The sequence below is a fragment of the Melanerpes formicivorus genome, unplaced genomic scaffold, assembly GCF_026170545.1.
Source record: "Melanerpes formicivorus ecotype bairdi unplaced genomic scaffold, bMelFor1.0.p_v2 SCAF_14, whole genome shotgun sequence".
NCBI lineage: Eukaryota > Metazoa > Chordata > Aves > Piciformes > Picidae > Melanerpes > Melanerpes formicivorus.
The window spans coordinates 12,362,331-12,378,275 of NW_027142366.1; the positions used below are offsets into that span (position 1 = coordinate 12,362,331).

At 36.7% G+C, this 15,945-nt stretch overlaps 1 protein-coding gene across 4 annotated transcripts in view; it reads left to right on the top strand.

Annotated features, from left to right (window-relative positions):
• The window catches only part of SNX29 (sorting nexin 29), a 99,001-nt gene that overhangs the window by 27,656 nt on the left and 55,400 nt on the right, over window positions 1–15,945 (top strand). For 3 of the 4 annotated variants that reach the window (XM_068147081.1, XM_068147082.1, XM_068147083.1), the window contains exons 14-16: window positions 2,797–2,879; window positions 7,698–7,804; window positions 15,681–15,797. In XM_068147081.1, the coding sequence (XP_068003182.1) occupies window positions 2,797–2,879; window positions 7,698–7,804; window positions 15,681–15,797 (307 nt within the window). Of the gene's footprint in view, window positions 1–2,796; window positions 2,880–7,697; window positions 7,805–8,651; window positions 8,732–15,680; window positions 15,798–15,945 lie in introns of those variants that run through there. The other variant, XM_068147084.1, reaches the window with a different exon arrangement.

Genomic DNA, 15,945 nt, shown 5'->3' on the forward strand with positions numbered 1-15,945 from the left:
AGGTGTTAAATAGTATTGGTTCCAGTAGTGATTTGTTTCCGCTTGACTTCATGCCTCAGCTGTTCAGAAAGAAAATAATTTTAACCCCCTTTGTCTAAATGTAATTTAGCTTAGCAAAGACTTGACAGTAAATGCTGCTGCACTAGTATGATTTTCTTCTAACAATTCTAGAGCTCTAGAGTAACCTATGCTGCCTAAGATCTTGGGGATGACTCATACATGTAGTAAACAACAAACCTATCTCACGTGTTAAATAAACTTAGTAATCTGTGCCTTATCACAAAGAGAAGTGATTGCTTCCTGCCTGTATGTGCCAGTTGTAGGCTACCACAGCCAAGCTTCCTATAAGCTTTTTATTGCATAACAGAACTAGTAGCTGAAAATTATGAATATAAACTTTTCTTACTTAGCAACAAAAACAAAAAGTATTCAGCATGTTACTAATGCTGCTTTTGATGACACATCAAATTGAACTACTCATTTGGAGGGAAGGAGAGAAGCATAAGTGGGTTTGTGATTCATGTGATGTGGGGCAATTGAGACAATGCAACTACTTCATCATTTTATATTCACATTTCAGGTTATAGGAATTGTATTCATATTTCTTTGACTCACTTCCCCCACAGTTTTAGAATTTGCAGTGACATGTGGATGAATCAGGTATTTGTCATGCAAAAACCTTTTTAAAGCATAGGTAAGGAGCTTTAATAACAATATCTAAAGAGATGCTCACTTAGACTAGTTTTTTAATTTTAAACAAGTCTATTTAATTTATTGCTATGGCGACTGGATATGTTGTGTTGATTGTTCTTCCAAAGGCCAGTTTACTTTATCACATGGTGAATAAAGTGTTGGAAACTGCTTAGGTACAGTAAATTCTTGTATCATGTTGGATGCGTCTCTTTAATGATTCATTGCAGCTCATTTTCTAGCACAGAAACTTCACATACAGTTATTTTGAAATGTAGCTTTTTCTTCTGAATGCCTTCCTTGGTTCACTTTGTGCACTGTAGATGCTGCTGCTGCAATAGTAAGAGTAGTACATTTTTTTATAATTGTTGAAGTGATTACTTTTGGCTATCTGCAAAATTGATTTATTCAGATGGTTTTCTAGACTCTCCAAAGAGTGTTTAGCCTCCTGGGCAGAATGCTAGCTTACTTACAGAAATTTTCCTGACCTTCCTAAGTTCTCTTTGAAAAATGGAATAATTCTTAGGTCATTTTAGTTTCAAGTAATGGTAATCTCTGTATTCCTTGTGAAGTGTTAGAATGGCTTTTTTTGTAATGGCTATGATACTGTATTCCTTGCAGACACATACAGACTTCTGGTGAGAAATCTTTTTATCTGGCTGTTTTTTTGTTTTTTTTTTTTTTTCATGAATGAATTGTTTAAACTTGTTTTAATGTAGTATATAGATTATTTGCTTTCCTGAATATCAGCATCCATTTCTGGAAAAATTGACTTTGTAGTTTAGGAAATCAAAAATATCATGAAACATCTAAAGTAATCAAAGACTGTTGAAATTTGATTGGTAATCAGTAGTTTATTCTCAAATATGTAGCAACTTCCTACAAAAGGAAAGAGTAAAGGTTTAATAATTCACAAAGCTGATTGGATATCCATAGAAATATGAAGATAGGGACATGCATAGGGTGTTTATATATAATTGTGGCATTGCTCACAACAGCAATTTATTTTTTGTCTGTATGTATACATATAATATATTGGAGGTGTGTGCATGTGTATATATGCACATGCATGATGAGGACCATTGAACATAGTTGCATTTGTTTATGAATATTTCTCATTCTTAAATAAATTCCCATAAATAAATTGCTTACCTTTTTGTGTATAAGCTGTTCAACAGCTGTAATCTGTTAACATGAAACCATGTCTGCTAATCAGATATGATTTCATAGAATCATAGAATGGTTTGGGTTGAAAGGAACCTTTAAGGGTTGACTAGTTTAACACCCTGCAGTCATCAGGAAAGTCTTTAACTAGATGAGATTGCTCAGAGCATCATTCAACCTTATCTTGAATGTTTCTATGGATGGAGCATCTGCCACCTCTCTGGGCAGTCTTGGCTAGTGTTTCACCACTCTCACTTAAAAAAATTTCTTCTTTACATCTACTCTAAGTCTTCCCTCTCTTAATTTAAACCCATCATCCCTTGTATTGCAACAAAGTTTGTCACCATCTTTCTTAAATACTGAAAGGTGACAATAAGGGCCCCCTGGAGCCTTCTTCAGGCTGAACAACTCCAAGTCTCTCAAGTTTGTCTTCATAGGAGAGGTCTTACAGACCTCTGACCATTTTGTGATCCTTTCTCTGGACCCAATCCAGCAGGTTCCTCTCTTTTTTGGTGCTTGTGAGCTTTGATTGAAATTCAATTTGTTAGAGCCCTTCCGAAGTATAAACTAATTGTATTTGCCATTCTAAATTTCCTTGTCTAGGATTCCATCTTTATTAATCACCAGTTTATTTAGGTAGACTGTATAATTTTTCTGCCATCAATGTAGTCTACCATAGAAAAATCTAAATTGCACAGTTAATGAGAAGTTCCTGATTATGAGATACCTGTTTCACTGATGTGTTTATATAGTCCTGGAAAATTAGTTTTCCTTGTACTCTGCTGTTGATGTGCAAGTGATTTTTATTATTTTTGTCATTGTGATGACATAACACAGATGTAGCTTATTACTACAGATAGTATATTTATTTCCTTTGAAAGGGGCTTTCATCTATTTTGAGAGAGCAGTAATATTTATTTATTCTGTTCATTTTATCAACAGAGAAAATGAGGTGCTAAAAGTGCAACTTAAGAAGTATGTAGGAGCTGTCCAGATGCTCAGAAGAGAAGGTCAAGCAGTGGAAGGTAAGGATAAAATGAAGGGAAGGTAAGGGAAGGGGAAGGGTTTATTTTGCTGTATGCTGCCAATGAGACACAATTTGTTGGAGGGAGATATAGTAACCACATGATGGGAGTACTTCTGGACTTGTATGAAAATTGACAATGAAACAATAACCAGTGAACAGACATATCTCTGGTTTACAGAAATCCTGGAGTGGATCCCTGTAGATATCCAACCACCGAATGTTCCATAGCTAGCACTTCAGCCACACAGAACAACCCTAGTGCTGTTGGGGGACATGGTTCATGCTTCCACATGCTGCTACCCATGACAACATCAGCCTTCCCCATGTAGAAAAATACTAACATCTGAAAAGATGGCAAATTCTGTTTCTGAGGGAACTGTCCCTGATGCATCTCTGACTGGGATGGTTGCTGTTCTGTCAACAGTTTTGTGGTGCAGACTGATATCAAGCAAAAAGAATGTTTTGTGATGGTGTACTGTCAAACTAGTGCTGAGCAGAAACAATCAAGAAGTCTTTGCTCTCTTTACTGAGTCATCACCAAAACAAATGAAATCATTTTTGTGAAAGTGGGGTTAGTAGGAGATAATTGCAATTATTTGCCTCTTCTAACCATGATAGAATAGTATCTCCTAGTAGTGAAAATAGCATACTTGATATCCTTTCCTTTTGAAAAAAATACTGATAGATTTTTGAACTGAACTTTAAAGAGTGTTTTCTGCTAGATGAAGTGGTCTGACTTTTTTTTTTTTTTTTTTTCTTCAATAAAGAGCTTTCCAGAAAAATATATCAGATGAAAAATTCATTTAAAAAATAATATGTGAATTAATGTGATATTGGAACATAAGAATAATATTAGGCTGGGGTCAGAGTGGCTGGAGAGCAGCCAGGCAGAGAGGGACCTGGGGGTGCTGGTTGATGGTAGGCTGAACATGAGCCTGCAGTGTGCCCAGGCGGCCAGGAGGGCCAATGGCATCCTGGCCTGCATCAGGAACAGTGTGGCCAGCAGGAGCAGGGAGGTCATTCTGCCCCTGTACACTGCACTGGTCAGGCCACACCTCGAGTCCTGTGTCCAGTTCTGGGTCCCTCAGTTTAGGAAGGATGTTGACTTGCTGGAAGGTGTCCAGAGAAGGGCAACAAAGTTGGTGAGGGGCTTGGAACACAAGCCCTATGAGGAGAGGCTGAGGGAGCTGGGGCTGCTTAGACTGGAGAAGAGGAGACTCAGGGGTGACCTTATTGCTGTCTACAACTACCTGAAGGGGGGTTGTAAACAGGCAGAGGTTGGTCTCTTCTCCCAGGCATCCAGCACCAGAACAAGAGGACACAGTCTGAGGCTGTGCCAGGGGAGGTTCAGGCTGGAGGTCAGGAGGAAGTTTTACACAGAGAGAGTGATTGCCCATTGGAATGGACTGCCCGGGGAGGTGGTGGAATCACCATCACTGCAGGTGTTCAGGAGGAGACTAGACAGGGTGCTTGGTTGCATGGGTTAGTTGATTAGGTGGTGTTGGATGATAGGTTGGATGCGATGATCTTGAAGGTCTCTTCCAACCTGGTTTATTCTATTCTGTTTTGAGGAGAGAAAATGTCTTATCTCTACATAATACCGTTAGTGTTTTGGAGATCAGTGTTTGCAGGCAGGTTGGAATAGTGTCTGTCTGAAGACCAGACATGTTCCTTTCTTTTCTGATTTGCTCTGACTCTGAAGAGCTGATGTTGTATCTGAGAGGTAATGAGATATGTTATCACCAGTGCTACCCATTTTTCTTCAGAGGTCAGTGGTGATAGGCAGGATAAATTGGCATCTTGATTCTAAATGGTCTTCCAGTGGTACCTGTATTTCCACTGACTAGAGGTGGTGTTTGGAGAGTCAAGGAGGCTTTCCAGAAACTGGCACCATCTGTCATATATATATATATATATATATATATATATATATATATATAAAAAAACTATATAAGCTGTATAAGTGGCTATGTGAACGAATACTCCACTGATTCTGCCCTTAAAGGCTAGTTACTGTACTTACCTGTAGTTGGAAAACTTCATTCATCCTTAAAAGGATTTTTGTTAGTGAGACCACATGTTTTTACTTCCGACTTTGCTGGAGTGTACTGATTCATATTAAGAATTATTCCCGAAAACCATCGCTTAAGCTTCTTATAATAGCAGAAATTATCCTTCATTAGATACTGACAGTTTCCATGATGAGTGTAATTATAGGAAAAGAAAAAAAAAATATTTCTAGGCTAGCTATATTCTGCCATGTTAAAATTATGCAAATCAGTGAGTGATAAGAATAGAAACTGAGTAGGATGGTCAGATTTTATACATGAAAAAGGGGGTTGGAACAGTACCAACAATTCTAAAAATGAATACATGCATGCTTTATGCTCAGAGGATATTTAATCAATCCACTGTAATCTTCTGTAATGTCTATCATGAATGACCAGAATATGTTTCAGCTATATACATTATTTGTAGTTAATTTTTCTTATATCCTAACTTCATGCATTGTCTTTTTAATAAAACCAATATTTATTTTCCCTTAGTTGCCACTGGAGATTTATGTGAAATTCGTAGTAGTACTGGAGCATCTGACTCAAAAAAGTACCTCAGCATGTAAATAATCCCTGAGAGCTAAGATGTTTAGATACATTCAAATAAAGAGAGTGAAATAATTTTTTTCCTTCCATCAGATTTATATAAACAGTATCCCTCATGGTTTATATACATAACTTGCAGTATCTCGTTGTAAACATTCACATTTTTCAGCTGTGAGCCTTCATAGTGAATGCATTATTAGAAAGAGCTATTTGGACTTCTCAATATATGTATTGCTGTTTAACTTAAGGCAAGTCACTGAATTCCACTTGTGGACCATAACAATTGGTCTTAAGTGATTTTACTCTTAATTAGCTCACATGCTTGAAGGGAATACAGAGTATATTTGCAAGACTTGATTTATTACTGTGGTCTGAGTTTGTGACAGTTTTGTGAAGAAAACAGGATGAAAAACTTGTATTTTTTTGCTTTTGTCATTGTAAGTCAAAATTCTTGTTGGTTTCCTATATACTAGTTTACATGCTCCTAAGTTAAACCTTCTAACTAGCCTTACCACATAGACAGGGACACAGAACTCTGATTTGTTTGAACTTGGAGAACTCCAAGCTCTCCTCTTTCGCTGTAATATTAGGAAATTGTCTTCTACAGGGAGGAGAAACTCTTGCATAAACCTAATTTCGGTACTGCTCTCTGTTATCATAATGAGTAATTTCAATGATGATTAATCTTCTTCCAAATGGTATCAAAAGGCTGCAATGTATTGTAGATTTTAGAACACTACATGTTTATACTTTCTGTGAAACTATTTTTGAAAGAGTCAAAATAGATTGAGCTTCTGCTGTTATTTTTATGACTATAAATAGAGAAGAATCTACGTTTGCCACAGTAATCAGATCAGATGCTATTGAGTATGGCTTTTGAATAGTTTCCTAAATTAATAACTGAAACTCAGCATAACACTTTGCCTGACAGTGACTTAAAAACACAACAAAAACTGCACTCAGCAAATGTGACTAGTCAGAACCATGTCAAGTTCAGAATATCATACCAGCTTTCAAAGTGAGAGATCACTCTGTAGACTGAGTAGTTTGATATTGTTTTTTTAAATACTTAATAAATGAGCACCCTGATTTCTCAGCCATCAGCAGGAGTTGAATGTGTACCATTTTTCAAACCTGCTTAGGTACAATAATATTATGTATAGGAAAATGCTGATCATAGAAGTTTCTGGCTGAACAATTCAAGCAAGATTTATGAGACATACCTCTTAAAATAGCTTTCAAAATTCACTTAATAATAATCTTCTGAATGTATATATTTTTCCTCAAAGCAAAAATCAGTTCCCAGGCTCAAGGCTATTTAGTCAGATGAATTAAGATGTCTTCTATCTACCATATAGTGCTTGTATATATAATTTAGATTTTGAAAAATGGTGAAAGCATTTGTTAAACCTCTCTTTTATTAGGGGTTGTTTACTTTATATTTGCTAAGCTGTGTTTTTAGAAATTCATGATCCGTGAGGAAAAGTTGAATTAGAACTTGGAGAAGACTTAGAGTAGGCCTTAAAGCAATCATCAAGTATATAAATGATAGCTAGGAGCAGGAATAGAATAAACTGCAGTTTTAATTCATTGTGGATAAGAAAAGAAGTAATGGGCTTAAATGGCAGGTGAAGGAAGTTTGATTAGCTATCAGGAAAACCTTTCTGAGAAGAATATTTAAATTTAAATAGATTGTGCAGGGAAGCATAAAATCTCCATTATTGGAGGTTTCTAGGAATGAATTAGACAATTGACTGTCAGGAATGAAATAACTACAGCTATTTCTGCTTTACACAAGCCCAGGAAATACTAGATGAAGTATGGAGTGTCCATTCTCAGTCCTATTTTCTGTAGTTTCTGTGTTATATAAGTAGTCTGTACAAGTGCTGTGACATGATATTTTGGAAGAGAAGTAGAAAAAAGGCATGAAAGAGAAGCATAGGCTTAATTTTCAAGGTCTTTGGCTAGGAAGTGCAGTCACTTCCTACAGATATTAGATGGCTGGAGTCAGGGAACAGAAAATGCTTTTAGTTTGCATTCTGTATCATTTGAGAGTCCCTGTCTAACACTGGTTACAAAAAAGCTCCCTGCAGCATTTGTATTACATCCTATTTTGACTTGTAGTAACTGTTTCTTTCAGAGCTATTACTTCTGAACAGCTTGTCTTAGATGTTTATGAAAGTTAGCATTTTGATTTGAGATCTCTCTTTTTTCAGTTCTGCCAAATATTTGGAGCACTGATGGTGAATTTACTATCCCAGAGCAAAAGCAAGCGGAAAACACTGAGGAACTGGCCAGCTCTTATGAAAGAAAATTGATAGAGGTAAAGTTTGTACTACACAAATTTTACAGAATTGTAATTGTAAGATAATACTTGAACCCATAAGTAGTTTCTTTGCTTAGTTGTCTTTTTTTTACCCATTGTAAAAGAAAGTCTGATTTATGTGTTAAAAAGAAAAAATGGAAGATTTACTTCTGTGGTAAAAATACAAATTTCTTTATTCAACTTCAAAGCATATTTAAAACAAATTGATAATAATTTTCCTAACAAGTGTACACATTTACACTTTGATTTTGGAAGTGAAGGTTTTAATAAATAAACAAGTTCCTTAAGGTTATAACTGGTGATGGGGAAGTTGAAAGTGTCATAGACAACAGTTTTAAGGTGTGGTAAAATGTACAGTACATGTTTAGAGACGTTGCTGTTTTGCCAGTTGAGCTTTAAAATGAGGGCCTACTGAAATCTGCAGCTGTTTCTGTGCTTTCTTACTGTTTTCTGATTGCCACTGCAATACAAAATCACTAGTTCTGTTACGTGACCACGTTACAAAAAGTTCTTAATGCAAGATTCACTTTAAGGCTAATGTAAAATTCATTAATGAAAAAAAAAAGAAAGATTAGAGTTTCATCCTAAATTTAAATAGAATTATTTTCCAGACAAAAGTAATGAAATTTAATATCCAATACCCATATCTCCTATTAAATATTAAATGAACATTTTTATAAAAAGTAAAACAGTTCTGTATGTCTTTCTCTGGCCCAAAATACTCTGAAATGGGATACTCATATTAACTGATAAAGTTGAAGATGACTAAAAATGCAAGTCATACATCAAAGAGATTAATATGGTGCTTCTAAAACATTTATACTTGGTTATCCCTTTCTCACAGGACCATGTGAAACTAATTCTCTCCCTAATGCATTCCCTTGGTTGAGTTCTTCTGAGTACTTTTCTCTGTTCTGTACCTACAAAAGAATATCTTAATTAAAAACTCAGGTAAAAGTCTCTTCATCTTTAAAAGCAGCTTCCTTAGTTCTGCTAAGTTTGTGCTGCACATTCAGGAGTTTGTTTTTAACACGTCTGATTTTGTGTTAGGAGTAGCACTGAGGGCACAGCATGGATGCAGCCACTGTAGAATCTTGTTATAAGTCACATCCAGAAGAGAAAGGTTGGTTCTGAATCTTACTTGCTAGTTGGTAACAGCATCTTTGCATGCTCAAAGTAGGATCTAGCCTCTGTAACATTCCAGATATATTGTTCCTTTTTCTGTCCACAGATGCAAGATGTAAGATCTTATTTTCAAAGGTTAGCCTGCATTGTGTTGCAGATTCAGGACTAGGATAAAAAACCACTCTCGAATGCTCTTCTGACAGTTCCATTCAGCTAGGTTTGGGTCTGAAAAATGTTCAGACTTAAGCAGTTTTAGTAACTGTGACTTTGTGCTTAGTAGACTGTTTCAGCTGAAGACAAAGATTTCCTTGAATTCCTTGGTAGCTGATCAGGATATTGAGGTCTCCCTGAGGAGAAATGACTAGCTGTCAAGAGGATAAAAATAATGGCTCTGCTGAGTAACTAGAGATTTTTTTTCTTCGTTTTTTTTTCCATTGAAATAATTTTGTTCTTAATAATATATTGAAGAAATTGTCAATTTCTTACCAAATTTATTTATTAAACAAAAAAAAGTACGTATTGATTTTCTTGCATTAGGATCTATAAATGGATTTATTTAACCTTTATTTATTTATTTATTTATTTATTTATCTAATGGCCTGCATCAAGAACAGTGTGGCCAGCAGGAGCAGGGAGGTCATTCTGCCCCTGTACACTGCACTGGTTAGGCCACACCTCGAGTACTGTGTCCAGTTCTGGGCCCCTCAGTTTAGGAAGGATGCTGACTTGCTGGAGTGTGTCCAGAGACGGGCAACAAAGTTGGTGAGGGGCTTGGAACACAAGCCCTATGAGGAGAGGCTGAGGGAGCTGGGGCTGCTTAGCCTGGAGAAGAGGAGACTCAGGGGTGACCTTATTGCTGTCTACAACTCCCTGAAGGGGGGTTGTAGACAGGCAGAGGTTGGTCTCTTCTCCCAGGCAACCAGCACCAGAACAAGAGGACACAGTCTGAGGCTGTGCTAGGGGAGGTTCAGGCTGGAGGTCAGGAGGAAGAATAAACTTTATTTAGAATAAACCAAACCAGGTTGGAAGAGACCTTCAAGATCATCGTGTCCAACCCATCAACCAATCCAACCCACCCAAACAGCTAACCCATGGCACCAAGTACCCCATCAAGTCTCCTCCTCAAGTGACTCCATTGGAGGTGTTCATTGGAAGTTTTACACAGAGAGAGTGATTGCCCATTGGAATGGGCTGCCCGGGGAGGTGGTGGAATTGCCATCACTGGAAGTGTTCAGGAGGAGACTTGACAGGGTGCTTGGTTGCATGGGTTAGTTGATTAGGTAGTGTTGGATAGGTTGGACGCGATGATCTTGAAGGTCTCTTCCAACCTGGTCTGGTCTGGTCTGGTCTATTCTATTCTTCTCTTCTATTCTTCTCTTCTATTCTCTTCTATTCTCTTCTTCTATTCTATTCTGCTATTCTATTCTTCTATTCTATTCTAACCATGTGGATAAACAAAGATTGCAACTAGCATTTCTGAAGGAGTAAAGAAACTTAGAGAAACTTCTACTGTTAGTGATTTTTCGAATAAATTATCTCTATTGTTTTGGACTAACCCATTCTCTTTCTTTGTGACTGTAGACCAGTAATGAACAAGTAAACGTGTCTAATTAGAGAGAACAATACTTCAACTTTCTTTGCAGTTTTAGGCTTAGATAATTGTGTACTCTTTTGCAGAGTAATTTTAGTGGTATATTTAACCTGCATTCTGTCCAAGTTAAATGCTCACCATGTGCTAAAAGGTATGAGAGAGATGTTAAAGACTCGATTCGTGACACTGAATTTTCATTTCACCTGGCTTAGACTGTTCCTGTTAGACTAGGGAATGAGGAGACTGGCCCCTCTGCAGGAATAACTGGCTTGTGATGTACTGAAGCTTGTATCACAATCTATTAGTCCTCTATTGTTCTGTAGAAATGTTTAAAAAACAGCTTAAAAAACCCCAAAACCCCACCTGTACAAGAAACATTTTCATAGGAGTTGGAATTTTTCTACATAAATTAACCAGGAATTGTGCAGTTTTTAAAGTTCTGCAGAAACCTGCGGTTTGCCTTTTAATGAACTTGAAAATACTCTTGTGCATCTTCCTAAAGCTCACAGACTTAACTTTTTGTGTGGTAGGTGTAGTATGGTATTTTTATGCCTGACAGATTGATCTCTGAGCATTTGGTATGTGAGGCTGGGAACGTGCATATGCCGATCACATGAACTCACTTTGTTCAAAGAAGTACACCCAGTAGATTAGAGCTAAGAGTTGATTTCTGAGTATTAGGTATTCATGAGATCTGACATATGTCAAAAAGGTTATGTTTAATGTTTTTTAAATTGCTGACAAATTATGCAGCTCTTCTGTGAAGTTGAAGTGTTTCAAACATTTGAAACAGTATCTACAAAAGATAATTTTGGTTATAGAATCATGGAATTGCTTTGGTTGGAAAAGACCTCCAAGGTCATTGAGTCCAATCATCAATCTAAGACCACCATGGCCATTAAACCATGTCCTGAGGTGCCATGTCCACACATTTCTTGAACACCTCCAGGGACAATTCCACCACCTACCGGGGCAGACTATTCCAATGCCTGACCACTCTTCCTGTAAATAATTTTTTCCTAATATCCAACCTAAACCTCCTCTGGTACAATTTGAGGCCATTTTCTCTCATTGTCACACCACCTCCCTGGGCAACCTATTCCAGTGTCTCAACACCTTCATGGTGAAGAACTTCTTCCTAACATCCAATCTGAATCTACCCACTTCTACTTTTGCTCCATTCCCCCTAGTCCCCCCAAGATCCTAAAATGTCCCTCAGCGGCTATCTTGGAGGCCCCCTTAAGATACTGGAAGGCCACAATAAAGTCTCCTCGGAGCCTTCTTGCTTACAGTAAACCAATTTTGGCAATGTCTGAGGCAATTATGTGAAAAGGCTGTGACAGCCACTGGGCAACTTACTTACCTGCTTTAAAAACCCCAGCTCTGACTACAAAGAATTGTTTGCTTGTCATTTTTTTTCCTCATGCTTTCTTTCCAAAAATCATTTTGGTTTGTTCTTTTATTACTTTTGATTCCCAAGTGGTTCTACATAGTAGTGGTAAACATAGAATCTTTTACTGTATTAATAATGTGTGCTCTTGGCTGTTAATGACATTCATAAGACAAGAATAAAAAGAAACCTTTATTTAAGAAATAAACTCTCAGATATTGAATAACTTGGTTGAAAACTCTGAGTGCTGTTTTATTGATTTACCATGACCCATTTTATTCGAAATCGATGAAGTTTTGTGTTTTTTTGACAGGGTTATGTAAAGACAATGATTTCCCCCCCCCCTTAGATATTAAATTGCCTGCAAATACTATTATTAAATAATAGCACTTACTTGCTTAGATTCAATGTTGTCTCATAGGACAGAGTTGGGAAAGAGCATTTTGTGAACCAAAAAATCGTTGTCTCTTAGCACTGAATTAAGAATGCAATTTGTATCTTTTTTGTTTGTTCCTCTTCTGTCAGTCATATTATTTATTGACACCAACTTTATTAGTGCACTTGCATCCAGTCTAGGTATTTTATTTTAGCCTCACTTCCCCTTTTTAATAAGAATTTGGGCTCTTTGAGTATGATTTCTGATATGGTCAGAACCAAATCTGAATGGTTATCTGGCCAAGAGAGTCTTGGGCCACTTGGGCTTTAATTATCTGCTTTAAACATATTGCCATGGAGAAAAACAGCCATAAAGATTATTGATGTTGCAGTAGGGAAAATTATTGCTTAAGATTCAGTGTGGAATGAATAAAGGAAGATGTGATGACATAGAATATAACTGAAAGCATATAATTACAGTGAGACCTCTATTGTTTTTAACAGACCTTGATGCAGGTAAAATTAGAGGAACTTAATATTCAGATGTATGTCTTATTGCTCCTTTTGGTTTACTGTAATGGTAATACATTTTTCTTTGACAAAGAGTACTGAAGTCTCTTAGTTATAACAGTGATTTTCTTCAGTACCATGTTTGCCAGTTTGCACTTTTGATAATATGTAAGAAGTGATTTGCTTGTTTATTTGCTTTAAAATTGTCTTTTTATTATTTAATTTTGCTGGGCACACTTTGTATTACTTCCAGTGTTTTGAGAGAACTCTTGAATTTACATGTTCATTGAGTCTGCAACTAAGAAGTTATTTCAGAGACATCCAAATTAGAGGGAGAGAAAACTGTGAAGATACTGCATCAGAGAGTTTGGATTTTGTCCTTTTGATAGGGACAGGCACTGAAAAATCAAACATGATTTCAAATATGTGAACTACTGGGGTCTTATAAATTTGTATATTGCTTTTGATAACCAATCAATCAACTCAGTACTATGTTTTGGTTTTTTTTTCCTGTGCATTTCAACTAGTAGCATACTGCATCTTTTTCTATGTGAAATACAAGAAAAGTTCTGCCTCCCAGCTTTGGCTTTCTGTAATTAACAGTGAACTGCTAATATTAACCTGAGACAGGTTATGAATTGGGATGAGTAGTATGGAATTTATCCAGAATTATGACATTATATTATTACTTTATCTAGTAAAGTTGACAGTTTCGTCTGGTGTGCATTTGCCATTTATGAAGCAGCCCTGCTTGGTAAGTGGCACCTGCTATGTTAGTCATATGGATTTAGACATCTTTTGTTTCTCAAAATGAGCTTACTAATTACTATTAAGTGTTTGACGTCAAAGAACCTTTTTTATCAGACTGATGGTGACTGAACAGTTGCGATATGAATACAGTGTCATTAGTTGATAATGTGGAAGTCCTAATGTTTGGATTTTTGTCAGAAGGAGTCAGAAAAAGAGTAATTATGGGACTGGGAATTTACTGTTGCTAATGGCATTAACTGCAACAAAAAGGCTTGGCAAGGTCAAAATCAAAAGCAGTAAATTAAAGCTGCTTTAGTACACTAGAAGTACTAACAAAAAAGCTTTTGATTGTTGAAACTGTCTTAATACTATGTTAAACCTTTGCACTTCAGAAAATGAGGAGTGGAACTAAAGGTTAACTCAGATGTGTGGCAAGATTTTTCTATTGTGATGTTTAAGATACAGCATCAATATTAATATCAGAGTGCTTATCTAATCAGGCTAACAAAATTTTATTTTTGGGGGTTTAATCACTCTGAAATCTTTGGCTTTTGTACTTCCTTAAAGTCCTATTACAGGGAAAATTTGTTGTTTGTTCCATTATCGTTATTGGGGTTTAGCTTGGAATTTGCTGCACATTTCAGACTAGCTTGGAAACTCAGAGTGAATGAGAGAAGTCAGTCTCGACACATTGTATCTGGGCTTAGTTTAACTCCTTTTGTGCATATGATGAATGATTGGATTTTTAAGGACTCCCTCTAATGTTAAAAGAAATTGGAAAAGTATACTTGGAAGTTCAAACTCAGTTATAATTTTTTTGGGGTATGTTCTTTTGAGTTTTAATCCATGACATCAGCTTCTGCCTTGTCAAATTGAAGCTGTTTTTTCTGTTTGCTTTGATTGTGTGGAGGATGCAGGTTGTCTGGAACAAAGCGCTGAAGTAAAAGTAAGGCCTAAAATAAACAAATTGAATTAAACTGCTTTATCTTGGGGAACTTCCCTGGGGAAGAGGAATAAGGCAGAATGATAATTAAAGAAAACTAAAATATAAAATTCGTAGATAGTAGTGAACTGCCTCCAGAAGGAAAGCTAGCAACTCTTAAGAGATTTGGCAGTAGTCTAAGTTCCTGTGCTGTCCTTGAAGGTCAATACTCATTTAACTGTGCTTTCATAATTCTACCCTATTGCCTCTACTGCTTTCCTAGCTTTGGGTGGCTGCCTTGGGACTGTTGATCTGGTGCTCTACCTCTGAGAGTGGCCCTCATCAGGATTCCTTTTTTTTTTTAATACAGGAGGCATATAGGGAGGATTTACATTTGAACTTCTGACAGCTGGAGTTTTCTGAAGAGTCTTTCTTTTGGCTTGTGAATAATTCTATAAACCCTTTTTGGCTCAAATTTCTTTGAGGCTCTGAGTGACATTATCAGTTCAGGACAACTCCCTTGTGAGATATGTTACGTACTGGTGGATCATCCATCATAATCAAAAGTTTTGTTCAATTTTATTGTATATTGGTTCTGGTAGAAGTAGGTAGAAGCCTTGGTGAATACACATTCCAAATTCCTTTTAGCCTTGCTCCCTATTTCTGCTGGTTTTCCTCTCATGTTCTCTTGATGATAATACATTACTGCTACAATTTAGGCTTTTGCTATTTGGGAGCTTTTTTGCCTTTTGGAGTTCTTCCCTTTTATGCTGTAGGCTTACACTTTACTTTTGTCTAAGAAAAATTCAAGAGCTCAATATTATCTTTAACCTTGATTTCAGTTTTATTGTTTCTTGCTTCTCTTGGCAGGGAACCAATGTAAACATAGTTTGCTCTGTAATTTGGTATAGTTTTCATCCTTGTTGTTCATTCAGCTCTGTTCACTCTCATGAACATCCTGTGTCAGCTGCTGGTTTCTTAATACTTGGACTCAAAAATGGAGAGTGCAGACACAGCTAGAGTGCATGTCCAAAAGGCCATGCTTGAGGCCTCATTTAGCTGTGTTTTGGTGGAATAAAAATTATAAATAGAAATTGCTGTGCATGTAAGAAATAAAATACTGCTGCCTTCCCCCTGCTCCCCCCAGCTTTTTTTTGACTTTTTTTTTTCTCAGTTTAGAGTGCAATTATCTCTTGGCTTTGTTTTTCAGGTAGCTGAAATGCATGGGGAACTGATTGAATTCAATGAGAGGCTGCACCGTGCTCTGATGGCTAAAGAAGCTCTTGTGTCACAGATGAGGCAAGAACTAATTGATCTGAGAGGGCCTGTAAGTGTGTGTTTGTTACACTCTAGAATAAGCTCTAAACCGTTACTCTGGATGAATGAGTGTGTAAGAAATAACAGCTGTCAAGCACACCTTTTTGGTATTTTTAATAGTGTTTGATTGTGTTTAGGAGAATTGAATGTAAAATAGG